The sequence below is a fragment of the Amblyomma maculatum genome, chromosome 4, assembly GCF_055883805.1.
Source record: "Amblyomma maculatum isolate TAMU_Amacu chromosome 4, ASM5588380v1, whole genome shotgun sequence".
Taxonomy (NCBI): Eukaryota; Metazoa; Arthropoda; class Arachnida; order Ixodida; family Ixodidae; genus Amblyomma; species Amblyomma maculatum.
In genome coordinates, this window is record NC_139347.1 from 90,959,269 (window position 1) to 90,986,649 (window position 27,381).

The window sequence follows — 27,381 nt, forward strand, 5'->3', positions numbered from 1 at the left end:
CAGCTAAGAAAGGCTTCGTGCACTAGTCCCGTAGACATTCTTTTAATATTCATTGCAGCTGTATACTTTTCATAAATGCTCCAAGACTGCACACAGGACTAGTACAAATGCATTTCCAAACCTGTCACTTCTACATGTCTTATGCAGGATTTCAGAAAAATATGCCAACTGATTTCCCACATCAGGATGGAATCTCCGAGCATTTAATTAACAGAAAAGATCTTGGAATTCGATTTGTCTAAACAGGTCGAATGTGTTAATCTTGAAGGTAGGGCATGCAAACAGTCTTTATGGGCGATCATTTGAGATGGTGACGCAATAATCGCCGACTACAGTCGAACCCGGTTATATCGAACCCGGATATATCGAATTTTGGTTATATCGAACTCACGGAATATCCCCTTGAAAATCCCATGTAAAAGTATAGGAAAGCCGCGTCATATATCGAACTTAATTTCACCGGTCGTTCGATATATCGAACTCCGCACCACGCACTGGAAAATGTGCCTTCCCCAAAGACGATCGCATCACCCTTGGCCGTTTGCCGCGTGACGTTTTCAAGCCACGCGCGGAAGGAATGAGAGGGGACAGTTCGGCGACGGCTGGTCTGGGCAGCGCAGCGCCCATTCCCCAAAGGCGGGCGCGCATCTGCAATTATCGTTTCCCGCGCGCCAACACATGACGTTTGCAAGCCATGTGCGTGGGTGTGCCCATCCTTTTGCCGAGCTATCTCTCTCCTTCAGCACGCGCTAGCTACGCATGCGCCAAGCCAGCTCAGCCCGTTTTCAGACAGGCGTCGGATGTTTTCTGCAGCGTTTGTTGCGAACCCTCTGCGCGCGGCATCTGACGTGGCTATGGCGCATGCGAACGTTAAAAAGCGGCAGCTCTTGCTCTGTTTTTTTTTTTTTTTTTCCGAGTCATCCTTTCTTATCGTTGTGCTGTTCGGACGTTAAAAAGTGGCAGGTGTTTTTCTTTTTTTTTTTGTTTTTTTTTTTTCGGGAGTCGTTTATCCTTGCATGTATGAATCAACGAAAGCACGCGTCAGCTGCTGCGATCATGAGGCGTGATAAATCGAACCAGGCTTGTGCAATCAAGCCTTCACGGGCACTCTGCCAAGTTCGCTCCCCGCCACCGCAGGAGCTATCAAAAGATAAACGCGCCCCGACATTATCGCTGCGCAGCATCTTGGCACGCTGCCAATGAGCTGTGGATGAGACGACCGAAACGGAGTGACGCGCGCAATCGACATGCAAGCGAAAATGCTCGCGATTTCTGCCGCGGCGACACAGAAACCTTGTTTTGAGCTGCCGCGGTGGCTCGAGCGGCGAGAGGGACGCAGTTCCAACAAGTTTGAAATTTTTCGCTCTGTCGCTGCCGCTCGTCGCTTGCATGTGAGCGAGCTGGCCTTAACGCTTTTGTTGTTTTTTTTCAAATTCTCGGGTGCAAAAGTGGAAGGTGGGTTCATTATGTGAGTGAGTTGATTACGCGACAAATACGGTATCGTTTTTTCGCATCGTAAGGGCCGTCACAAGCCGATTTTTGTATATCGAATTATCGATATATCGAACTAATTCGCGATCCCCTTCGAGTTCGATATATCTGGGTTCGACTGTATATCCAGAACTGCTTTCAGGCTTTTCTGCTGTACACAGCGCTGAGGGGCACATAATAATATCAAGCATGGTGCAGTTCCGTTTACAATATAGAAACACTTGCTTTGGAGGAAGAGAAACAATGCCACCAAGAAGCAAAGCCATAGAAGCGTAGATTGGTGGCATTTGACAGTGCACTGCAGCATGTGGGGGCAATAGCAGCGGAAATTATAAATCTCCCCAGTGCAATGTGAACACCGATTTTCTCTGCTTCCCTTCAATGCTATGAAAAAGACTAAACTCCCCCTGCTAATTCACTGCCATTTTGAGTCCTAGAATATTCCGGAATTTTCAAAAAGTGACGGAGTTGCCCTCTAATTAAATTTCAAGGTCAAAGTAGAAAAATATGAATCTGGGACGAAGAGGACTGCTGCCTGAAGCTGCAGACGTGCAGCTTGTTATGGGACAGGAACACTTACCCAGTCTGCATCGAGAGCTGTGTAATCAGGAGGCTTTTCAGACAAACTGGACAAAACTAGCTGGACTACAGTCAATGGAACTAGGAAGAAATTGCAAAACACGCCAATGTTTTGCTCATTCTGCAAAAAAAGAAAACAGAGAAACAAACGAAAATGAAGAGTTCTAGCCTAACTCATAGCATTTTAAAACTACATACTCAACTATGATATGAAGTTGAGCTAGCTGGTATAATGTGGGCAAACTAAAAACAGTACGACTACATGTTTTCTTTTTCTTTGCCATTTTTTCTCTTATCTTCATTTCATTAATCCCCTTTCATTTCTTAAGGCAGAAAAAGAAAACAAAACTGTTTGAGTCAACCACTTTTGACATCTCTTCACTTCTCTATCTTTGTAGTCTTGTTATTTTTAATATGCAGACTACAATAGCTGCTGCGCCTGTTTCAAGTACATATGCACACGTGACATTTCATGACTGTAAGCATAAGTAAAACAAAATTGGCAGAGGTTTAACTCTTTTATGCCTAGTCAGACGAGTAGAAGCTCTAGTTAAGCAAGGTTACACATTGTTTTGCCGGGTTTCTGTGCCAAACCATTCTCTCACTAGATCTGGCCTTCATGCCTGTGCAGAACGAGTACTGAATAAAAGTGCAGTTACCGCGTTTATATACTGCGCGGCAGCGGAGCAATGACAATGAAGCGGCGATGTATCACGTGGTTAGTCACATGGTTAGTGACGTTGTCAGGTGAGTGGCAGAGAGAAGTGACGGTGGCAGCTGATGCAGCTGTGGTGAGTCACGGGGTATGACATCAAGCTGTTCCTCCGATTTAGAGATAAAACAGCCTACCCCCTGACCTTCAAAGTTGTGGCTTAAAAAGTAAGAGCTTTGCTCTTAACAATTATCCCGCGCCAGTAAAAATGCAGCCATTTGAAATTGTACACCCGTTACCAGGCTTAGACACAACAATTCAAAGTGTATCTTCGATGCAAATACCGAATACCTTCGAAAATTGTATTTCCAATACTGATACAAGATGTAGAACTGAAATTTGTGACAGTACAGATACTTGATACTGTAATGTCAATACTTCGATGCATCACTTAGGTCTTCAGTATTTAATAAAGTTGGTTATAAGATTAGCAGAGCCTAAAAATTTCTTAAAAATTAAAAATTACAATGGAAGCGAAAGCTTTCCTATGCTAGGTATAGCAGGCCTTAGTGTGACACTAAATTTACCCTACAAGTGATTTTGACCTAATTAATTAATTAAGTATGGGTGTACACGATTTCGTGGTGTTCACCCAAATGTATACTGTGCCTTCCTTTCCCCAAAACTTAACTTAAACCGAGAGGCAGCCTCGGGTTGTGCGATGTACGCACACGTTAAAGGTCCAGAGGTGCCCAAAGTACTCCCGGGACTTCTTCCTCTCCTCTTCTTCTCCCATCTGTCTTCTCTCAAGTCTGGCAGATAATGCAACTTTCCTTTCTTATAAACCAATGTACAATATATAAAAAAAAAAATGAAAATATGACCTTGACTTGGTTAGGGGTAGGTGTCCACAATTCCGTGGCGTCCAGTCAAAAGTATAAGGCTCCTTCCTTTCCACAAAACCTAACTTCAATAAAAATTATGAAAAAAAAAACGCGGATTGAAAAGTGGGTGTTAAAGAGGCTATCGCTGCAACACTCACAGCTTTCACTCTATCACTAGGTTCAAGCCATGCTTAAACCCCCCCAATTTTTTTGAAAATGCCTTTTATTAACAGATAAGAGAGAAGCATAGCCACATCAATGTGAGAATCCTGGCAGTGAATAAGAAACTAAAGTTTTCCTAGAGCCTCTCGAGAAATGTGACTTGCTGCAGCACTTGCTCTTCTGAACGAGAAGATGCATCAGCTGATGCATTTGTGTAAACTCGGGTTGTATAAATGCGTTGTTTGCAGTTTTTACTGCAATACCAAGCCTGCCTCCTGGTCTCTTTTGCCACTGAGTGTGCAGAAGCAACACATATGTCGCACACTCGCAAAACAATGAATGTTTGTAGGAAGAACAAAGACTGCACGGGATAGCAGCATTTGCATTGTCGCTTCCCAAGCCTAATTTATCCCTTTTTTCAGTGAGCTACCACCTAACCAAGCATTGCCAGCTCGAAGTCTGACTCATAGCAGCCGCAAAACCATCGGTACATTTTTAAAGTGTAAGTTCTACCTACTACTCAAGATGCAGCTTCGGTTTCGCCTCACTGGGTCCGAATGGCCTTGAGTGAAGACAGATTCTGCGCCTTCCTTTCCCCCAAAACCAACTTGAACAAAAAATAATTTTGAAAAATTGCTTAATCGTGTGACCTTGACCAAATTAAGTGTAAGTGTCCACCGAAAAGTAGCCAGATGCCTTTTGTCAAAAAACCCACATACACAAAAAATATTTTTAGAAATCCCATGGCGGCTCAACTCGGTTAAGCACAGATATGTGTGCGAAAGCTACCAAACAGATTGTTCTCAAAGTATGATTCAAATGCTATCGCCGCCGATGCACTGGCTGCAAACCAAATGAGGTGATCAGCGATTCAGCGCATCTTCTTGGTGTCTCCCAAATCTTCTTGCTCCATCTAACTGGCTTCTTCAGCTTTTTCTCCCTCGTCTCTCTCTTCTCGTCTTCTGTCTTCTACTTCTCTTTAGCGTCTTCTGAATCTTCTTGCCCCATTTGACCAGCTTCTTCTTCTCCTTCCTCTTCTCTCTTCCATTCGTCTTCTTCCGAGATTCCGAGTAACTAGTTGCCATGGTTACAGCGCATGCGCAGTAGCGCCTAGCGAAGCTTACTCGAAATGTGCCACTGACTAGCTTTTGATATAAAACTGAGGAATGAAAAGGCGGTGTTAAAGGCACTCCTGCCGTCTACTCTTAAGGCAAAGCTTGAGTGTCCACATAATTAAAACAGTGTACAAGCTTGCTAAACTATGCAAAACCATGTTTAACAGAGCTTTTGTTCGTATAACTAGGTTCAAGAAATGCTTACTCTCCCCTCATTTTTCTTTATTATATTGAGTATCATTAAAATATATGACTCACTAAAAATCTACTTTCTAAACTGATACTCCAATACTTTCATTTTTGTCAAGTAATACATGCTGATACATCAAGTACACCAAAAATGCGTGTATCTTTGATACTGACCATGCCTCCACAGCGCAAATTGTTGCAAATGAAAAAGATGACCCAATTTTCAGTGGCCAGTGCAAACCTCCAAAATCAAAAAAAAAAAAAAAACTATGCCGAGAGCAACTGACAACAAAGAAGAACAAGCCCATCAATATCACTGCACTCAGGCAACGCCTTGGGCACCAACAGAATGCTATGAACAATAAATAACTCTTTATATATCCACAAAACTGGCCATGAAATTTAAACAAACAATCAAATAAGTCCCACAAGAAACACTCACATAATTGAAGTCAACTATGTCTGCGTAACATGTGACTGCTGCACAGCAGGCGAATATGAGCCAGAATGTAGGGACGACCACAGACGATCGCAGCCCTTTCCATCTCGCCCACATGGTCATGGCCATCACAAGGACCTGTCAGGAAATTGAATATTATCTGCACGCCAATGGATTAATAATGGCTACACCTCTACACCCAGAACAGCCATAAACCACGAAAAGGCACCACCTTAGAGTGGTCTATCAACTGCAATCATTTAGCACCCATAAAATGATGAAGAGCTGTCACTGCCTGGCTTGAGCCGAAATTTTGAGTTTCAAGAAAGCAATGAGATACAAAACCACAAGATTCCATTCACAACGTCTGAGTTACAAAAAGACGCTCCTCAGAAACAATCAGGTAGAGCGATTTTAGGGATAACAAAATCATAACTTTTAGGCACCCCTGAGCTCTTGTAAACAAGTTTTAGAGCACTTACAAGCAGTTCAATAGTAAGAATTCTCCTTTATGCTTCAGTACACAGTGTCTTACAACTTAATCGCAGCAGTTTAGAAAAAAATTTGCTGCCTCAACCAGAGGCTCGTTTGCAATAAAACCAAAGCTAGTGCAATCTCCTCTTCCTCTCCCATCAAGTTTGACAATGACACTGATGAGGTCCAGCTGCACATCACATGAAACCGTATGTGGTGAGATCGAGGGAGCGAAAGTTCCTACCACTGACTTGCCACAGAAGGTTAGTGGTGGCACCATCTGGCATTGCTAGAAGAAAGTGTCACGCTCGCCTTGGCACTTTATAAATCAAGGCGCTTTCCTCTAGTGATGCCAGATGGCACCACTAGTGCTCTTTGGCAGAAACTCAGCACTGGTAGCTTCTGCTTCCTAAATCTTGCTGCAGACAATTCTGGTTCCACATCATGTGCAGCTGAACCATGCAAGTATCACTCAAACTTTGCATGAAACAAAGAGGACATCAATATACAATTAAATTTGTGCATGGCTGAGGTGCAAGAATTGTTCAGAACTGATACAATAAAGTCACAAAGCAGTGTGTAAAATCTGGCACAAAGCAAAAAATTAGAAAAAAGAATGAACTGTATGCAAACTTTCTAACAATGAGAATTTCACAAAGGACCACACTGAAAGCCTGCTGGTTGCTTAACCTTCAAACCCACAGCAGTGGAAAGAAACAATTTTCATAGTCAGCTATTATAGCTGTACTGCCTTGAGATGTCTCTGAGAGCTAACAGCAGTTGTCATTTGCACATAATAACATTGTCACATAGCAAGGTCGCATGATCCACTACTGTCACTGTCCACCATCACCAACTGGGTCATATAATCGATTTAACTGTCATTGATATTATGGTTGAATAAACTTGCAACTGAAGGCCTTCACACACTCTCCAGCTACATTCTTTCTCCTTCGTCCACTTTATGCCTACTGCTGAGGCTCAAACTCGTCACTGCTGAATTATACGACACCACTCCAACCATTTATTTCAAACATTTTGCCCTAACAATTGCACATACATTTAACGATACTAATATATGATTAAGGCAGCATGCAGATACCAGAACGGAAAAATAACCTACGAGTGTGCAAAGTACTATAGATGCTCCAGCCACTTCTGCCAGGTCAGTTTCATGCTGGAGGTAGAGCAGTGAAGACACTACAAGCTTCGTTGTGCACACAGCGAATGTCAGTGCCAGAAAGACCTGTAACACAACATCATAGTCCGATGAAAAACAGGTGCGGAACTCTCAGTTCCACCTAATACAGATCACTAAAAGGAAATACAGTAGACTCCTGTCATGCTGAACTCTGTTAAGATTAATTCTCAAGATGAACAATGCAAGGCCATTGGTTGGTTTCCCATAGGCTTCTATGTAAAACAATCCACTAAAGATGGACTGTTTCGCGTGTCCATTGGTTAAAATAAGCTCTCGCAGCGACCACAAACCACAGTTATCCTGCACAACAGTATCGATGGAGTGTGAACTGCGGTGCATTATCAAGGAACAAAAAAATGCGACATGCCTCTGCGCAAAAAAGCGCACCTCCTCAAGATGGTTTTCGTACACCATTGCAGAGGACCGTGGGGAAGTAGTCTTGCGAGAGCATGCTTTCTTGAAAGGAAAGCTATCTTGCCGGAGCGGAAAAAGTAGGGCACCATCGTGCCTGCGCTGGCCGAGATCTGTTATGGTCAGATCTCGGTATCACAGCATGCGTCACGCGCTGCGTTCCACAGATTAGAAGACATTTCGGACCACATTTGCAAATTACACTATCGCGGCATAGATGGCCCGATATCAGTGCTAAATGTTGCCTTCAGCGTACAGAAAGGCGTGTGGTGTGCCTGCTCATGGAGTGAATAACAACAGCTGTGGCGCAGAAGCAAGATAAAAGAGACAATGGCTACCCCCCCGCTGAGCACCTTCCAAGCATTCGTGGAGCTAGATAGGGCGAAACCAAAGTTTAAATAAATATGATGAGCCCTAGCCCTGTAAAACCAGCTGAAAGCTGTTTAGAGTAGCCTGCCCTAATCTGCAGTGTTGTTTTTGTTCACCAAGGTTAATTAGGTAATAAAACCTAATTAGCTATTTTTTAATTATTGGCTTCAGAAAAAAATGTTTCAATATAAAAATTGTAGATAGCCTCAAGAAACAGCTACAGCTACATTGTTTCCTGCACTTCTCCCCAGTAGCCTAGATGGCTCGCCACCAGGGGAGAACCGCAGCGCTGGCGCTGTATGCCCAAACTTGAGTTTGGGTTCCCCATGCCGTAACTTTACTGAATTTGATTTGAGGGCCCCTTTAATGAACAATGAAACTAGCTATGTCTGAATGTGTGTTTGTGAGAATGATACCCATGGCAGAGCAGCTATACATGATCCAACTCACCAACTTAGAGATGTAGAGGCCACTGAATGGAGAGGCATGGTTGCTGCGTTGGCACAAGGACCATCCCTCAAACAGGGCCAAGCACCAAGCTACCGAACAGGGCAACCAGATAAGCACCGTGTGACGGAAGCAGGGACTCACACTGGGCAACTCCGTGTTCCACGAAGAGGTTGAGTTCTAGACACAAGGGGGAGACACAAGGGGGAGACACAAGGTGGCTTTGGCGAACTGCATAGAACTACACTTCAACATCGCCGAAAACCATTTGTCACAGTAGTTTTATCTAACAAATGCACAGAACACGGTCATCTACACACCCGAGATTAAAACTAAAGTCAGATACAACTCACGAAAAAAAAGATGCAGCACAGATGCCCCTCAAGAAGTCCCTTCAGCCAATAGCACTGACCAATTTTCACCACACTTTAGTTAATCCAATTCGGTCGCAGTAGAACCCCCTTCATGTACCACACCCTTGGCTGTCACACTAGCAGGTGCAAGGGGATTATCCACAATATCATGAGAGTTAGTAGACGCCAATGGCTGCAGCGGCGTCCTTTGGGGGTCAAACATTTTTTTCTTGAGTTGTATCCGTCTCTTTAATTGCTTTAATTGCTTTAAGTGCTTTAATTTCCTTTGTACAGTCAAAGAATTACTCAAGAATCATAAGTGCCACAGTGGCCCTTGCGCAATGCAATGCAGGCTTTGTGGCCCCATGGAGTTTAGGGGATTTGGTGAAGCATCCTCAAAATGCGGGAGGAAGCACGTAGATGCTTGGCTTAGGCTTACAGGTTTTAACATCCCAAAGGAGCTCAGGCTACAGGGATACAGCAGTGGAGCGCTCCAGATAACTTCGACCACCTGGCGTTCTTCACCATGTACTGACACCGCACAGTATACGGGCCCCTTGCGTACTGCCCCCACTGAAATGCGACCCCAGTGGCTGGGTTCGAGTTCCTCGGCTCAGTAGTCATAGATGTGAGGGAGAAACGCGCACAATAATGACGCGACATCATCCAAAAATAAAATCAAGAGACCGCTGACATGCCGCAGAGCAGTCTTATATGGCATGACTGGCCAATGCGCACGCCCAATGGCAATGGCGTGTATTTAAGAGAAGAGAAGCTGGAACTACGGTGCTGGGCTATATATAGCTATATTTCAACAATGGGGGACTTCCGATCATTGCCACTTCTGCCAGAGTGCCCGCACGTCTGAGATGTGTGGGCATGCATCACCGTTGCATGCTCTTCAGGCTTGGAGAGGTCTATGTGGACAACTTCTGGCTTTGCGGGTCGTACCCAAACATGACCTCTCGTCCGAATTAACCGGTGCGGCTTTGCGCATGCCAGAATTAATGACCATCTGAAGTCATAAACTTACACAGATGTCAGTAAGACCATACTCCTAGTTCGAATGATCAAAATTTCCAAACGAATAGGGGTCAAATCAACAAGATTTTGCTATAATGACAGCATTAAATCCATTATCTTCCTGCCTCAACGCAGTGGCTCAGTGGTTAGGGTGCTTGATTGCTGATCGCAAAGATGCAGCTTATATCATGGAAGCAATGACTGTGTTTTGAAGAAACAAAATTTGCGGCAGCCGTGTACAGGGCACATTAAAGGATTCCAGGTGATTGAAAATTCTGGAACCTTCTACTATGATGTCCGTCATAGCCAATGATGCTTTGGGACGTTAAAGCCTATAAACCAAACCAATACCTTGTTACCTGTGACCAGGCGTCCTGTCAGAAAAAGAAAAAAGGAATTTATATATGACACAACAGCATTAATGGTTTCCCGCCTGTGGCTCCCCTTGTGAATCCTTGTTCACATACTACATGCACTTTCCTTTTAAAAAAACTTGAAGGCGGGCTAGAATATGGTTTCTCAAGATTCATTATAGAGCAAGAAGGACACAGGACTGTCCTTCTTATCAGGAACTGAAAGGAGGTGGCAAAAAACTCTAGAGTTGCTCTTACTTCAAGCACCAATGTAAACAAGTGCTTCACAATAAGAATGCGCGAAAAGAAAACACTCTCAATCATGTACACCTGATGATTTCTCTTGACAGCATTGTGTGAAGCTATGCACTCCTTGAAATTTCAATGCCAGCTTCCAGTTTGCAATAACAGCAGTATAGCCAGAGGCAACAACACAACACTAGAAATCAAGGGCCTTTGAAGGTACTCGGCGCAAGAAGTTCAAGTATAAGAGCATAAAAATCTGCTGTTCAGAGAGCTTTGCAAAGATAAGACCTTCTCTTACTGTACATCAGTACTTTACCAGTGATCACTAGAAACAATATTAATCTGAACACGTGCACAAGGAGTTTTTTTTAACACTGCATCACAGCCCTTGAAAAGAGTTTAACCCTTTAACCACCAATGCCCAGCTGTACACATCGTGGGAGTTTGTACCAATATCACCAATGACAAGTCGCTGTCGTCCAGACCGATGTTACACTACTTTCCCCTCCAAAGACGAGTTACGGTCATCAACTGCATTGGTTGCCACTTTTACAGAGGGCAGTAGTTCTCCATGAAAAACAGCACTTCACACTTCTCGTGTGCTTTAATGCGAAAGCATTTCTTGCCCCATAAGTGGTGTGTACATAAGTTGTCATCGCGGTGTGTCCTCACGAGCCGTTAACATTAATAGTTAGGCGTAATTAAGTAATTGAAAATAAGAGAGAACTAAGTAAGTTGTATCCATGCTGAGACTCAAACCCCCATCCTTCCTATCCCCAGCTGAGCATGCAAATTACTAATTTACGCCAACTTCCTCGGAACGAGTCCTTGTTTGTCCTTGTCTAGCGAGAGGGTACTGAAGAAAGGACGACAGCAGCAGTAAAGAGAAAAAAAAGAAGAAAAAAAAAAAGAAAAGAAAACAATAAAGAGAGACTGCAAAATAAAATAAAAAGAGATAGAAAACAATTATTAAAAACACTGATGAAAAGTACAGTAGGCAAGTAAAGTCAAGTTGTGGATGTCAGAAAAGCAACGAAACGCAGATCGAGCTCATAAATAAATAAACAAGTAATAAATATAACAAATAAATAATGAAGACGATCCAGTACGTCACTGCCAACGAGACTGACTCCCATCATGTGGTACCTGTCCGAGCAGGAATGCCTTGGGGATTCGTCCTGGCTCCACTACTTTTTTTCATCTATATCAATGACTTACCCAATTGTGTACCTATACTCCATCTGTCTCTTTGCCGATTATTGCATAATCAACCGTAAAATAACTGAAGCTTCTGATGTGAATTAACTTCAGACTGACTTAAATAACATAGCTTCTTGGTGCTCTATCTGGCAAATGGAGCTGTGTGCTGCGAAATGCAAAACGATGCGAATTTCCTGCAACCAGTCATCCTGTCCCAACTACTCTATTAATCATTTTACACTTGACTCCGTTTAAGTACCTCGGTGTACATATTACGTATAACCTTTCCTAGAAAACTCTATTAACTACGTAACATCCAAAGTTAACAGCATGCTTTGGTGCCTAAAATGAGTTTCTTCACTGGCACCATCTTCACTGAATAAAAAATTGTACCCTACATATGTACGACCCAATCTTGAGTATGCTTCCTCCCTATGGGACCCCAAGCTTGTATCATTAAATAATGCCCTAGAGGCTGTACAAAATCACTCAGCTCGCTTTATCATCAAAAATTATCCCCGCACTGAAAGAGTCACTACCATGAAACTGTCTAAACTTACCGCTTCTCGCTGCCTGTTGCAAGATTTCCCGTATTTGCCTCTTTCATAAGATTTATCATCATAAAGACGGACTAAAATAGAGCCTAATCACACATACCTCCTACATTTCTACACGTGTGGGCCATTGCTACAAAGTTGCCATACCTCACCAAGACACGATGACATATGCAAATTCATTCCTGCCAAGAATATCTCACGACTGGAACCACCCACCTGCTGACCTGGTCACCATCACTGACAGCCACTGCTTCCCCATTTCACTTACTAGCATACCTTGATTTTTTCTTTCTAGTGCTCACATTTGCCGCTCATTCTGTTATGTATGCCCGGTATTCATTTTTTAGATACATGGTACGGAAGCAAGTGACCTTAAGATGAATGACCTGTTCCAGTCAGTCTGCCTGGCGTTTTACAATGTAACCGTATGTTTTAAATAAGTGCAGTTTTTGTTGTTCTTACTGCTGCTCCTGCTATTGCCTCCAATTCTTTAATCAAAATGCTCTGTATCTTTTGCATATCTGCCCCTCCCCTCTATAATGCTTGTAATACAAGCCCCGAGGTTAAATAAATATAATAAATAATAATAAACAAAACAGATAGATGCAAAGAAATTGAAAAATTTGCCAGATAAAGTTGAAATGTAGAGTGCACAGCCTTTTTCTGCACTAATTCTAGTACAATAACCCAATTCCTTCACCAACCTCCTGAGCTGTCAACTTCTTTTCTCAGGAATAAGTGGCTATACCGATAGAATTGAACGCTTTGTACCGAAGAATGCAGGTTTTTTTTTTTTTCTTTCACACAGTATGACAGTAACGAGATGCCAACGACTGTTAGTTGTGGAAATGTTTCCGTTTGAAAAAGAAAAATGCTAGAAGCATCATGTGCCTAGAAAATTACTTCTACCTGAGTGCAGTAAAATACACGAATTCAAAAGGCACCCTTTCCCAGCAATGCACTACTGTCACCTAGCAGAATAAACTGTCACGCAAAGGAATGAAACAATAATGAAACCAATTTCTGAAGTAATTGATGTGTCATGCTTGCAATCTTTCCTCTGCAGAATTAGAGGACTGAATACACCTGCCAAAAGTTGTCAAATCATGGTCAAATAAGGCCCTCTACCTTGATTAGATAACAACATCAAAGTACATCATTATCTTGCTACACTGGCACAAGGAAGTATGAATATGCCAACAAAACATAAATAAAATAAAAGGCCTTTTTTTCTTCCTTTCTTAGTATATGAAATGATCCTTGCACAATCCAGTCTGCTGCAAGTTGGTACCAAATCAGTTCATAACTGCTCTTTCAGTGAAGAAACAAAAAAATATGTCAACTTGCGTCGGGGCTTACCCAAAATGAAGTGTTGCAAAATCCATCCATGACTGACAATATGCAGAAACAGCTGAAAATCCACACAAAAATGAAAGGGCTGTAAATTTTCCACTTAATATGCACTATATGAACAGTAATTTAACAAAAATGCAAGGTAATTTGTACTTAGAAAATTATTCCATGCAATGGACAATTCAATATTGCACAGTTTAGTCTCACATTCATACCAACACAGCAATAGGGCTTAAGTGAAAAACATTCAAAACAGCCTAAGTAGCTTTGGGACGCTAAACCCCACAAACAAAACCAGGAAAATAAAATGTCAAGTATAAAGAAAAGCAAAACGTCCCCAATGTTGTTTCACATTCTATTTTATTGACTGAACACCATTTTAATACTTCAAGGCATCCCTTTCATAGCCCAAGTCGCTTTGAGACGTTATAGATACTACAAATCAACCCGAACCTGAAAGGCATCTATTTTCTGCTTTTAAATATGGAGCTTTACAAATGACAGCTTATAAAATGCACAGTTATTGTCTCAGCAATGCGGATTGCATATTCTCTAAAGAGAAGGAGGAGAAGAGATCTTCATGCATGCAAACTACATCAGTGCTTTTATACTGAATTGGAGTTTTCGAGACATAAACAGCAGTATTTTTAATCTGAATGAATGTTTCTAACATAAAATCAATCATTGCAGGCTCCAGTCTTGAGCTATAGAAAATCAATTAAAATATCCTTAGCAGCTACATCAGCTGGCACTAAATGACTACACTCCCACTATAATAACACACAACAGCAAGCCAGTAGTCGATGACATTTCTGAAAAAATTATACTTCCGTAAAGGTACTTGCATGCCACAAAGAACACCGTTGTGAAATTTAAAAATTGCACAAATTCATAATGCATGCTGAAAATGTTGCGCCCCTGCTCCCAAACAGCTGCACCAGTGCCAATACAAGTGAGCAGCCACATGGTCTTGGTGAAATGTTTTGTTTATTTTCGTGTATGCTACGAAAAAAAAAAAAAAAAATCATTAATCCTAAAACTTTACAAAAGCTGCAGAATCAGGTGTTCTCATTTTCTACAAGCAGCACATGCCTCAGTATCCCGCAAAATTTCAGCATGGGAGGCAAAAATGCAAAAAATGGTCATGCATTGTGCAGGTGTTCTCATTTTCTACAAGCAGCACATGCCCCAGTATCCTAAAAAATTTAAGCATGGGAGGCAAAAATGCAAAAATGGTCATGCACTGTGCAATGTGGAGGCATATAAAGAACCGTGGGTACCGTGGGTGGTCAAAATCAACCTTATCATCACTATTATATCATTTGTGCGTGATGTCTTGGGATATTAAACTGGACATACCATACAAAATAAGATTTTGGTCTGTTTGTCTAGAATAGATGCTTTAAGAGAACTTGAAGAGGGGAGATAGTTTGCTTTATCTGAAATCATCATAGCGCATATAACAGACTAACACAGACGTACAGAATGAACCACAGAGGGCTAGTCCTGTACTGAACATAATCAGGAAAGCTTAAATGCTCATCAAAATAAAAATATTCCTTACAAATCTCGTCACATTACTCAGAGCAGATTAAATACGCTTGATTACAGATAAATCAGGAAAAAAAAAAAAGAAACAGCAGTGCGCACTTCGGAAGACTTCTGTAAAAATTTAGAAACTAACATTTTTCAACTCTGTATTTCAGGTTAAAAAAAAAAAAGAAAAAAAAAAAACATTGACCTCATATGCTGATCTCGAATGAGTTTCAGCTAGCACTATGCAGCTAGTCTCGAATGCAACAAAATACAGATCTCAAATGAACTTATATTCGTTTGCTCACGACGCCAAACTTTTTACGAATCATAGTATGTTTACGCTCTTCAATCATCATCTGCAATCGGCTTGAGCACGTGCATGCCAAGTAAGTACAATGGGTACAATGGTTAAATTTGCGAGTTTTCCTGCCGCTTAGTGCAGTCTGAACATGCAGGTAACTCTCATTCGCGCCGCGTTCGTAGAAACGAACTCTGTGTGAGCACTGAACTCCGTCCCAAGGCCATTTCCGTGATAGTGCGCACATACACACGAACACCCCGCGCAGCTTGAAGCGAGGGCTGTGCTGTACTTACACGCACGTGAAAAAAACAAGGCATGCACGCGCACGCATTCCGTGCGAAACAAACGTTGACGCGCCCAAAGTTGGCGTACATACGGTGATACATACGGTGATTTAAACGAGTGCGTGAAGTGCACATTCTGCTAGTGTCGCGAGCGATGACAGGAGAATTGCGCCGTCATATTGGTAAAAGACCTCATGAAAAACAAATGACGCCAAAAAAAAACAAAAACAAAAGGGGGACTAAACGCCGCATCGCGCTAGAGAAAGACGTATCCTAGCAAAGAAGCCGGCTTTCAGACGCATTTCATCGCAGGTAAAATGTGCTTATTAACGATTTTCTCCCATAATTAGCGGACGCTACTGCAAGACTAGAGGACATCTGTATTCATTATGCGGTGATTTGGAGAGCGTGCAATGAAGATGACTCCCAGAAAGACCACACAAACAAAAACAGGCAAACAAATGAAGCGAAGCGCGACTTACCACACTAGTAGCTTTCAAACAACACCGGGATGAAAGGAGGGACGACGTATCACCGAGCCGGAGAAACCTGCGTGCCTGCGCAGGTGTATTGGTATGAAAACGAAACCACGAGATTGCCGGTGCACTTCACCGTATACAAGTGGGCTCAAGCAAAATATGTCAGCACAATCTCATTCACACGTGTAGATGTCGGAGCCACTGAGCATTATGGCATTATTCAGCATGTCGCATATATTACATAACTTTTTTGCCACGACCCTCAACACACACTGAACATGCACGTTCAACGTGCGCCATACTACCGCAGCGACGAAGCGCCCATTGTGTTTCATTCTCTCTCTCTTTCTTTTAGGTCAAGTTCTATAATGATTATTTGGTCATCAATTTTGCGAGTCAGGAACGTAAATATTAATAAAACAAATTCGACATTAAGAACCTCGATCATAAGTTCATTAATATTACTTGGTTGGTTTTATTTAGCCGAGTCGGCCGAATCCTCAAAATATTTGGCAACCATATCTGTCCTTTTTTTTTTCTTTTTTTACACGGTTCGCTCTTGTTGCGGCTGCTGTTGGTGCCAGCACGGTGCCAAAGGGCTTTTTGCCAAAATGTAAGCTTTGCTGCATCTGCACACCTTTGTAATCTTGCTTGCCTAGATAATAGGTAACGATTAAAATCATCCGTTTACCTAAGGCTGCTATTTTTTCTTCCTAAAGGTCCAAGGTTACGTTCAAGATTACGTTAACGTCGGATCCCAAGCTGCCTTTCAAAGTGTGAGTGGCGACTGCCAGATTTGTGAAGCTGTTATTCCGCTAATTTCACTCCTCGGATGCATTGAAGGGCTGATTTGAAGCGAGTTCGACGGGTTAACTTTGCCTCGTTGACAAAGTTCCACGAAATTTAGTTTATATCGGCTGAATACCTTGACATATGTCGCCGGTTACGTTGAATGGAAACTTTTATTATGGTCCCTACTTTTTAGTTTCAAGCTTTCGAATTACATATCTTTCAGATTGAGCGTTCCAGAAGCTACGCCGTTCACTGCGGTCCTCAAGTTCGCCGCCGAGGAAGTGAGTTGATCTCATTTTGATAGTGCGCCAAGGAAGCGAAAGTGTGAAACAAATTTGCCCTGTGCGATGTGGGCGTGTGAGGCTTCCGGAAAAGTGCCACGGCACATGAATGCACCAGTTCATTGATTTACAGAATTTTTTCTGTGCCATTTTTCACACTTCCAGTTCAAGGTACCACCCGCAACCAGTGCTATTATAACCGACGATGGCATTGGCATCAACCCCAGCCAGTCTGCAGGTAAGGGATCTTGTGTGGTTGGTTTCAACGAGTTATTCAGCGGTTAGTTTTTTGTCCCGAAGAGTGTCACCTTTGCCCTCCGCTTAAACCATGTTACCTCTTCTGCACAGGTGACATCTTTCTGAAGCATGGGTCAGAACTTCGGCTGATTCCCAGGGATAGAGTTGGACATTCCAGATGACCGTATGCTCAGAAAGACCTTTGTATTTTATAAAATGCGCCCCATCGCCCATGCTGCCCAGTGGCTGAACTCTGCGAGCTAAGTGCAATTGCTAATAAACCAGATTTATGCTTTTGCCAATTTGCATTTGGAATTGTAAAGGTGAATCGACTGAAAGGCACCTGTAGAATTGCTGTGCAGCATCAGCTATATGCTTAGTCAAGACCATCTGCACTCTTAGGGCATTGTACTTGGCTTATTCAACAATGCATCAACTATTTTGGATTTTGTCTGGTTCAGTTGCAATGAAATTTGTCACGAAACACAATCTGGAGTGTGAACCAGAAAAGGATCACTGGCCAAGAACTTCCCTGTAAGATGACCAGCATTTGGCTCCAACAGTTAAACCATGTGGTTGTCAACGTGTAGCATACGGTGGTTCTGCAAAATTATTCGTTACTATTCTGAAACTAATTTTACTGAGATTAAAGAATATCTACTGAATACTTCCGTTTTGATGGCTGTTGGTCCCTTTTTGTAGATATACTTGAAATCTAGGTGCTTTGCAAATACTATACACACCACATCAGATTCCATTTTTCTTATTTACGCCCTAATGTTGGTGTGTTAAAGCGATAAATACGGCAGAAAGGAAAGATTTGTCGAACATCGTTGTGGATGTGACTAGATGCAATACACAGAATTGCATAAACATGCATTACTCATTGCTTAAGCTGCCTTTCCATCCATTAGGTAGTTGCATCTGTTTATTATTGTGCCTGTCCCCAACATGAACACTACTAAAAAAAGCTGCCTTTAGTAGTATGAAATGCAGAGTGCTTTCCTTTCTATACCATTCAGTGAGTGGCTAACACTCGTCAAATAATGTACAGAGCTCTCCCTGACAATGCATGCAGCAGTAACTGCATGAAAAAAACAGTGCAGGCTGGCAGCACACCTTGACATAGGACACTTAAATATAAATGCACAACTGGGCCTCTTGGCTGCAGGGTACTTCCCGAGAGTGAAGCCACTCAAGGCACTGCCCTATTCCAAGCACGACAGCTGTATGAAATGGCATTTGTTAATTTTGTGGACAGCGAAATCAATGCCCTAAACAAATGGCCACACAGGTCATAAGAATAGTGAGTACTGGTCACAGCAGTTGCACTGCTCAAGTAAGCCAGACTGGCCAACACAGCAGCTAGTTAGGCAGACATCGGGCTGAAAGAACCCTCCATTCAATCCAGGCAGCAATGCTTTCAAAATACTTTTATTGGCCATGTTGTCAGACCGAAATCATGCGCTTTGGGCCTACAACAAACGGGACAATAGTAAAGGGAATATACACTGGCCCAGTTAACTTGCAGAGAGGTCATCAGAAACCTCTGTTAGTGTGTGACTAGTTAAGCAGTCTTACAATTTTGTAGGTGTAAGTATGTGGCTGGCCTCTGACAGCTTGTGTGCATACTGTGCAAGCGTGTTGTGTTTATTATAATCACAGTTACATAATAATGGTACAGAGGCCGGTATATGTCTCATATACTTTCGAAGAGATTAAAAACATTTAAAAAAAAAAGTAATAAAACATGGTACATGACACCTGGAAGTGGTAATCGAACCCAGATCATTCATTCCATGAGTATTAAAATGTCAGCTTTTGTATAACTGCATGTTAAATCCTTACATTACGCTCCAGTGTTCCCTTCACTCAATGATTTATTTTTATATTTAACATAAAACTATAGATTAAAAAAAATCTTTTTGCCAGAGCACCAGAAGAAACATCCATACAACTCATTTCAGGTAAAAGGTATGAGCAAAAGTTAATGCGGCATTTTTCCATGCAAAATGGTGATTTTGGCACCGTGGGGAAACGACAATACCCCCAACAAACAAAACCACAATTTTTTAACAATTGCATTACCTTGCTGGCTTTGCCTTTGTACTCGCAATAAACACACAATGTTAAAAAAATAAAGCAGCATAAGAAGTTTGCGCATTATTTTATATCTCCCATTAAGTGTGTTTGGTCACTGGAAGCAAAAGCAGGTGCATAATTTACAACAGCAGTTGACTGAAGCTATGCTAAGTGCATTGCAATAACTTAAAAAAAGAGGGGGTAAAATGTATGTGATCGCGGAAACAAGCATATAACAACGATTTTCTCTCTTGAGCCTTTTTCTTGGCGTAAAAAGTGCTTTCCAAGAGCTAGTGACAAGACTTCGTGGACCCCCAAGGTTGACAGTGGACCTTTATCAGCTTCCTGGCTTCATGAGATGTTTGCTCTAATCTTCATCTTCGTCCTGCAAAGTAAGATACCAGTGGCCATGACGGACAACGCAGCCAAAGACAATGCAGCCGACTGCAACGACAACCACAAAAATGCCTCTGCCTGGTTTCACTTCTATTTGCAGAGACAGACAGGCCCCGATTCATTTCTAGCTTGGCAACAGCTGATGAGCTGGTGCTGGATATGAATTTCAATAGGCTGGATGTACAGCCGCCCAAACCTTTAACTGGCATGTGTGACGGCCACATACTTGCCAAGAACTGTTGCCACACTTTCTTCTCATGTTTGAAGAACATCTCTTACATTCTGAAATATGTCAAGAGCCATGTGAGCACAATTATCTATGTAAATAGCTGTCAACTTTTAGAAGAAAAAAATTTGTCACTTTTACTGACAACAGCATGTGAACGCTGTCACGACTCTACAAATTTCCCATTTAAAAGAGGACATAGGAAATTAAGCAAAAGCCTGCTCCAAAAGTCACCCTAACAAATGTGTCACTGCCATATATAACTTATGGTGATTTTCTTGTAGGAAAAAAGACTAAATTTTTATCAGGAAAGCAACATCTTTCTATTCTGCCAATTAAGGGGCCAAATTTGCTAGACACCTTTTGCAGATGTCACAGCAAGCCAAAGCTTCCCAGCATTTAAAACATGGTCATGGCAGCTTGCATGCCACAATACACATGTCACAACCTCTCTCTCTCTCTCACCCGCATTGCATTTGCAGTTCAGCCTATGCCAAAATCCTTTACTACAGCAGCCTTACTCTAGAGAAAGAGAAACAACCAGAAACATCCAGAGAGAGAACAGCTCGCGCCCTTCCGAGCCTTCTGTCGCCACGCTGTTAAACACTTGCTGGAGCCAGCAATGACAAAAACTGCAACCAGCAAGGTTTACTGTGTTTTCACGGGCAGTGAGAAGAGCTGGAGGAAGCAATAGTTATTCATTTATTCAACATACTAAAGTCCTGCTTCGAGGGAATTATATTTGGGGGGAGGGGGGGGGGGGGGGAGGGCCAAAATATAAAGATGTAAAAGGAACATATACGTGGAACACCTTTCTTGGAAGTTTGCAAACAGTACTTCCGTGGGAAGTTCATATACAACCTAGTGCAGGACAAACACCCTTCCTAGAGATCTGCAGTTGCCTGCATCCCGCTCTAACCACTTCCACCCTGTGTCTGAAAACTTCTGAAGTTCATCACTCTATCTGAGTGCCTGATACAAACTGAACATTACGAAGAATACATCGTGATGCGCAGGTATTCTTCCAAAACACCGAGTCGGCAATAAAGTAGTTGCAGAGAATAAGGCTAAAGATGCTCACCCATTCTCTTGGATCCACACCTTCAAACATGTCCTGTGGAAGGGCATCATGTTGGTTGCCTATCTTGGACTTCATGGAATTTATAATCTGCACCAAATTGGAGACAATAAGGTACAGCCGGAAAAAAAAAATAGAGCCCTTTAAAAGTTACACATTCTAGGCTATGCCTAGACTAAGCAATTGCACAGACAATGTGGCCCTGTTATTTTAACTAGTGGTAAGGCCATGTTTGGATGTCAAGCGTGATGACCGTTGTTCATGCAGCTTTTACTGCATACTGCTGCATACAAGTCAAACTTATGAAAATGGGCACCCAGGACTGAAGGAGTTGACCTATATGTTTCAAGAAATTTGCTTGCTACACTATACACCCGTGAAGACTCGTGAGACTGGAAGAACCAACCAGTGTGGCTACCATGGTGCAATTGGCCTACCACGTATACAAGCGTCATGTTTGTAAACAAAGGTGGCGCTGCGATTGGCAGCGACATGAGGTGTAGGCAAAAACACAGCGTGCATACACAGCCCCAAGCGACGCTGCCTTCGAAACCAGTTCACGCGTGAGAATATTCTGGAGGGTAAGCTTCGTTTGTACATAGAAATAGTTTTGTTTATGCCTGGAGAGTAGTTCAGCACTTTATCAGCCGATTACTTCTGGAATTATCTAGCGAAGAGCGCTGAATTGGCTTCCTTCTCCGTGGCCTCAGCAGCACGCGGCTACGGTGGGCGACTGTAGTGACTGAGTAAAATGAAAACTAGAAAGCGCAATGCAGTGTATGAAAAACTAACAGCCAACATTGTTCAACTTCAGTGTTTACTGCTAGCGCATGCAAGGACGACGAATGAATGATTGGAAGTGTTTTTCATATGATAACTCTTAATGGGCTTTCTGATGCTCCAAGCACCTTCACTCTAAAGAACAATATATTATATTACCGACGACTATAGTGAACTAGAAATCATATTTCTAGCTCAGTGCACCTGCAATTTAAGTCAGAATTTCGCTGAATAAGAACTCTATCTTTTAGTTCTTTGTAACATATTCGCCTATAGTGCGCGCTGCCAATGTTTTATCCTGCTCGATAAAAAGACGTTTGACGTCTGTTTCATCGTACAGACGTAGCCAAGGTCATTTACAGGTTAACAGATACATGAAGGCCCGTTAGAATGTTCTCCTTTTGTTTGTTTATTTTTTTGTCTTTAGGAGAGGTGCACGAACGGAAATGCAACGCTCAATCTCCACGATCGCTTGCAACGAAATTTGAACAATCTGTTAAGCTTTTTTTAATATACTCTGAAATTGTTTATTGTCTCATAGCCGATTACTCTTTGGGACATTAAATTGCATATACTATATATGCCATACTTAAATATATCCTGCTTGATCAGAGCTACGTGTACGTGGATATTTAATTCGTTCGTCAAAACCTTAATGACCTTCAAAAAGAAAGTTTTGAGAAATGACGCTGCGTGACTTTGCCCGGATCCTAACAATATTTACTTGCTTTCTAAAGGGCCGGTGATGAAGAGTTACTCACTGAAACTCGCGAAAGTGATATCAGAGAAAAGCTGCTTCACAAATTCAGGTCTGTTTCGGCGATATCGCGCTGAAGTGACCAGTCAAATTAACACCAGTTACCTTCGCAGCAGCTTTTGTGTCCTCTTCTGTACAATACGAGTCTTAACTTGATATTTATGTACAACAAAACGTGCATGAGCTGCAGGCGTTTGCTATTGTCCTATTCATCGTGCGGCCGAAAAGCAGTCACGACAATTAAGAGTTGCAAACGAACTGATGAAGTTTCAGTGCAGAATTGTGCAACGCACGTTAGCCGCGAAGGCAATCCGTCGCCGAAGGGTCTACTTGTAGCGCTCAACGCTGCTGCCCATCGCTCTCATATTTGTCCGACCGCAAGAAACATGTGAAAACAGGTGCTATTTTCCTTTTTGTTCCTCATGGCGCAACCAACCATACCGCAGCTTGCAGGAATATTGGAAATTATGCCCGAAAACACAGCAAGCGCCGCGCAACCAATGCAGTAATACGGAAAGTTGAGCTAGTTGAGCGCCTGTCCTTGTCATTACTCTCTTGTTGTTGTTCTCCGTCGCAGCGCTCGTAATTTGCAACCAATGCAGACGACCCGAGCTTTTGCCTACACCACGAAAGTCACTGCTGTTGCCAGCGCCCGCCACCACATCTCCACTGACGTCATGGGCCGACGCTTGTCGATACTGTCCACAAAGAACACACACCTCTCAGCAAAAAAAGTTCAACGCTCCTGCTCTCCTGCCACAGTAACAAAGCAGGTACGGTCAGGGACAAAAGTTTGCAAGACATGAGTTTGTGGAAAAATATTTCTGTGACTGGGAAAACAGTGAATGAAATGTGTTGAATAACGAGGGGCATGCACGCCCCTTCAGAGAAAATAACATCACAGGAAGAACTAGCGAGGCAACAAAGAAATAAATGTTTTTCCGCATCCCGCAAACTTTTGCCCCCGATTGTACATATTGGTGGTAAGCATTGATCACATGTACGGAGGTGTATGAACGGCAGTGCATCGCAAGGATGTGCAGCACATCGTTTATACGCCTGATAGCAGCTTGGATCAAACTGCTCTAAATCAAAAGCCCACAGAGCTCAATTAAGCTCTGTAATGCCATTCAAGATGTTACTATATTGACTAAACCTGTTCTTGTTTGAAGCTATGAATGACTCATAGACCACTCTGGTCATCATACGAATCAATTGGCTGTTCAAACTGTATTCAGATTCTGCAGACTTCTTTTACAACAAACCTAGTTCTTGGCACGATCGAGGAGTGCAGTAACGCGATTACAGTGCACCGAGTGTGCAGGTCAAAATATACTTGCAAGTCAAACATGATTAAACAATTCTTTCCTCATGGCCACACTCACCTGTTCCTCCTTCTCCCGGTTGCTTTCAATGACTGAACTGGATAGGGTGATGTCCCCTTCAAAATCGAGGCTGACATCCTGCGGTAACCTCGGAACATGGGGGGCTGGGGGCCGTACATCAGGGGCCTCTGACACTGCAGCGATCAAACAGAGGTGTTATAGCAGTGCGCACTGCTGACTGCAAAATTGTCGTGAACTACAGTAGAATCTTGCCAATTAAATATATATATATATATACATCAAAAGCTGTACAAGACCTTCTGAAGCCCAGGAAATGTGTTCCTGCAAATCCATTTATGGCTGATGGGATTTTGCAACCATGCACCAGTGCTCACACTGCACGAATGGCAATCGGGCCATAGGCAATGTGCAATCAGTGTGCCAACACCAGGCGTACGTGGCAAGTACTGTACAACCACGGCGCTGCTTGACATGATGGTGGCACTACTAACAGGCAGCTCCTACCTTCATATTACGAGTAGGCGTGCCGGAGCATGCTCCAAACACCCCAAAATTTGCATCATTCACTTCAACCAGGTAATTTTATGAACTAGCATAATATCAAAGCTTGTCAGTCATGATTGTGCCACTAAGCCTACAGTACAAGTTCCTCCCTGCCTTTTCAAAAGCCATTTTGCAGCCAATTTTCAACGAGAAGGGCACTGCATGATGTAGATACATTCTAGCACTGTCACTGGTAAAGCTCAATGGAGCTGCACAATGAGTAGTTGAAAGAAAAAAAATTACAGGACTGTGCTTAAGTCTGCTTAAGCAGAGCAGAAATAACAAAACCCACTTTACAGGACTTTTTTCGCTAAATGCATCATCACTGTCATCCCTAGTAAAATCTCATTACAAGAGACATGGTTATAAGAGACACTTGAAAATGGTTTGGTTGGTTTTCCATGTTTGCCATGTTAACAGCATTGCCTACAAGAGACACTCTGTTACTAAAGACATTTTTTGCAGGTCCCTAGAATAAATTCACTATTTAGAAGAGAGATATATCAGAAACACTCATGTAATGCAGCTGAATTATAACAACTTGTATGTGTGGCAGTTCACATTTCCTTGGTGCAATTCTCTTCCATATCAGTGTCCTTTTATGCTGAAGTATGTCAGGAACCAAGAAGGAGTGCCTCCTCTTGACTGGAAAATCAAGATGTTCCTGTTGTTTCAACCACTGGTATCGCATTCCTGTGTGGCTAAAACAAGAGAAAGTGACTTCCAAGTCAAGAAGAGGCACCTAGTGCACCTAGGCAACTAGTCAAGAAGAGGTACCTAGGAGACCTAGTGCCCTTTCATTGAAAAGTTGGCTAGTCAGCCAAAAATAGTGCTAACTGGAGTTTGGTGCGCACACGAGAAACACTGTGACCTTTACGAAATCCACTAACACCAGCAGTCCAATGTAGAAACAAAATAAAAGCATGACATACAGCATTCCATGTCGGCGGGCCGTAGACTGACAAATTGGGGTGCCCTTGTTACTCCTGCGAACCACTCCTCGCTCGTCAGAGTCGGCTCCCAGGTCATGCGTGTGTCCGGAAAGAGATCGTCCTGGAACAGCTCAGACTGGAAGAAGCAGCCAAAACAAAAAGAGAAAAAACACGTTTAGAAAAAAATAAATGTTACTCAAATGTGACACGGGTGGACCCTGACGATGGGTTTGGACCTAATTAGTACTACCCTTTGGAATTAACATTAGTACTCGATGCAAATCTTTCTTAGCTGACACCACAGCCCATTTATTTGCAGACCTGTCTAGATAGAAAAAAAGCACTGAAGCATGGCCTTGTGGTAGAGCATCTGCCTCGTGTTCGAAAGGTACCAGGTTCGATCCCTGGTGCCACATGGTACCCACTGGCTTTTCAATGGGTACAAGCTTTCCCCCGGCCTGGTGCTAGGCTCTTTGGGTTGAAATGTTTGGGAAAGGGCCACATAATGGGCTTTTGCCGCACAAGGAGAGCTTAATGTTGTCCAATGGCAGAACTTATCACTGCCACATCAGAGCAACTATTTGAGACCTATGACCTATGACTGAAATACCTAATTCTTGAATTATCGAAAGGCCCCATCTGAAATTGCTCAAAGCAGCTAGTATGAAAGTAAAATTCATATAGTGAACATCTAGAATATGATCTTTTCTTTTTCTTCTAAGATGAAAAGTTTGTGACTACTATATTTTCCTGTTCCATGAAAAGCTTTAATCCGTGCAGACTACCAGGTGCGATTCGGCCCCTTTCACGGTGCTACGCAACAGCGGCATACTCTCTCATGCTAGGTGAAGAAATAAGTGATCAGATATTTACAAAATTTTCAGGCAACATCTGCTGAATTCGCAATGCAGAAGAGCATAATTATGATGAATTCATTCTTCTTTTTTTCACTATCATCACGCTTGCAGTTAGTGGCCATGAATTTTTCCAAAAGTGGACAAAACATGCCCCAATATTTTCATTGCCACTAAGAACCAGATGTACTTTTTTTTCTTGAACCAAATTTTCTAGATAAGTGGTCGTGAGAGAATAGTGGCTTATTGTAAAAAAAAATATACTTAAATCTTTCCCCATGTGCAGGTGTGGTTTCATTATAGTGCCTGGAATATATTGACTAGTGTGGCAACCAAGAGGGCTTAGGTGGCACTGAGAGCAATGACTGCCAGTGGCTTCCACACAGGGGCGCTGCCAACTAGGAGTGTGCTAAAGGTTTTTACAGCAGCTTTATGAAGTTGGCCGAGGCACACTCAACTGATTATCAAGACCGTCCTTCGGCATATGCGTGACTTGCTATTTGTCCACTTGATGCTTTTCCCTAGTCAGCAAGTCATGCTGGATCAAATGAGGCGGTGACCAAAGAGACATTTTTGCTGCTTGACAAATATCCACACCGCCATATTGATACCAAGTACGCAAAGCCGTTTTACCTAGACAGTCTTACGATGCGGACTAATCATTATCATTATCACAATATGAACATATCAAACATAGGACACGCGCCAGAGAAACGAGATGTGCCGGCAAAATAACACTCATGCAAACAGCAATGCCAGCTGCGCTAAGCAATACTGTCTGCTAAGCGTGAAATAGTCTGCTAAGACTGATATGGCAGTTCCCCTTTGTAGCAAGAAATAATAAAACTAAGTTCCGGAACTGGCCAAGTGGAAAAAAATATAAAGACCAAAATTAGAAAAACCTTTATATCAAATGTGTGTATTGATTTACAATGATGATGATGCTTCAGCATGCTCACTTTGTGCAGCACCCTTAGTA

The 27,381-nt window shown here is 42.5% G+C and overlaps 3 protein-coding genes across 6 annotated transcripts in view; 1 reads left to right on the forward strand and 2 right to left on the reverse strand.

The window, feature by feature from the left end:
• LOC146191644 (multidrug resistance-associated protein 1-like) overlaps nt 1–16,425 on the reverse strand; it is a 72,897-nt gene extending 56,472 nt beyond the window's left edge. Inside the window, exons 1-6 of one of the 3 annotated variants that reach the window (XM_084602166.1) lie at nt 16,102–16,425; nt 13,505–13,556; nt 8,417–8,593; nt 7,109–7,231; nt 5,515–5,649; nt 2,072–2,191 (exon numbers count right to left, since the gene is read on the reverse strand). In XM_084602166.1, the coding sequence (XP_084458292.1) occupies nt 2,072–2,191; nt 5,515–5,649; nt 7,109–7,231; nt 8,417–8,593; nt 13,505–13,534 (585 nt within the window). In that variant the 5' untranslated portion in view covers nt 13,535–13,556; nt 16,102–16,425. Of the gene's footprint in view, nt 1–2,071; nt 2,192–5,514; nt 5,650–7,108; nt 7,232–8,416; nt 8,594–13,504; nt 13,557–14,857; nt 14,989–15,628; nt 15,647–16,101 lie in introns of those variants that run through there. The other 2 variants (XM_084602165.1, XM_084602167.1) reach the window with 2 other exon arrangements.
• Nucleotides 16,426–16,585: 160 nt separating this feature from the next.
• Ufm1 (Ubiquitin-fold modifier 1) lies at nt 16,586–17,705 on the forward strand. The gene is made up of 5 exons (XM_084602172.1): nt 16,586–16,711; nt 16,818–16,874; nt 17,114–17,171; nt 17,337–17,409; nt 17,520–17,705. Coding segments are annotated over exons 1-5 (261 nt in total). The 5' UTR covers nt 16,586–16,709; the 3' UTR covers nt 17,591–17,705.
• A 1,119-nt stretch (nt 17,706–18,824) lies between these two features.
• pod1 (coronin) overlaps nt 18,825–27,381 on the reverse strand; it is a 46,849-nt gene continuing 38,292 nt past the window's right edge. For both annotated transcript variants that reach the window (XM_084602168.1, XM_084602169.1), the window contains exons 22-25: nt 25,549–25,684; nt 24,113–24,246; nt 21,194–21,280; nt 18,825–19,875 (exon numbers count right to left, since the gene is read on the reverse strand). In XM_084602168.1, coding sequence (XP_084458294.1) covers nt 19,858–19,875; nt 21,194–21,280; nt 24,113–24,246; nt 25,549–25,684 — 375 coding nt within the window. In that variant the 3' untranslated portion in view covers nt 18,825–19,857. The remainder of the gene's footprint in view (nt 19,876–21,193; nt 21,281–24,112; nt 24,247–25,548; nt 25,685–27,381) is intronic.

Bases quoted from the DNA above. Each gene is read 5' to 3' on its own strand.
- Ufm1 (XM_084602172.1), top strand. The intron at 16,875-17,113 runs GTGAGTGGCGAC...CATATCTTTCAG, and splicing joins CCCAAGCTGCCTTTCAAAGT to ATTGAGCGTTCCAGAAGCTA. The intron at 17,172-17,336 runs GTGAGTTGATCT...TCACACTTCCAG, and splicing joins TCAAGTTCGCCGCCGAGGAA to TTCAAGGTACCACCCGCAAC.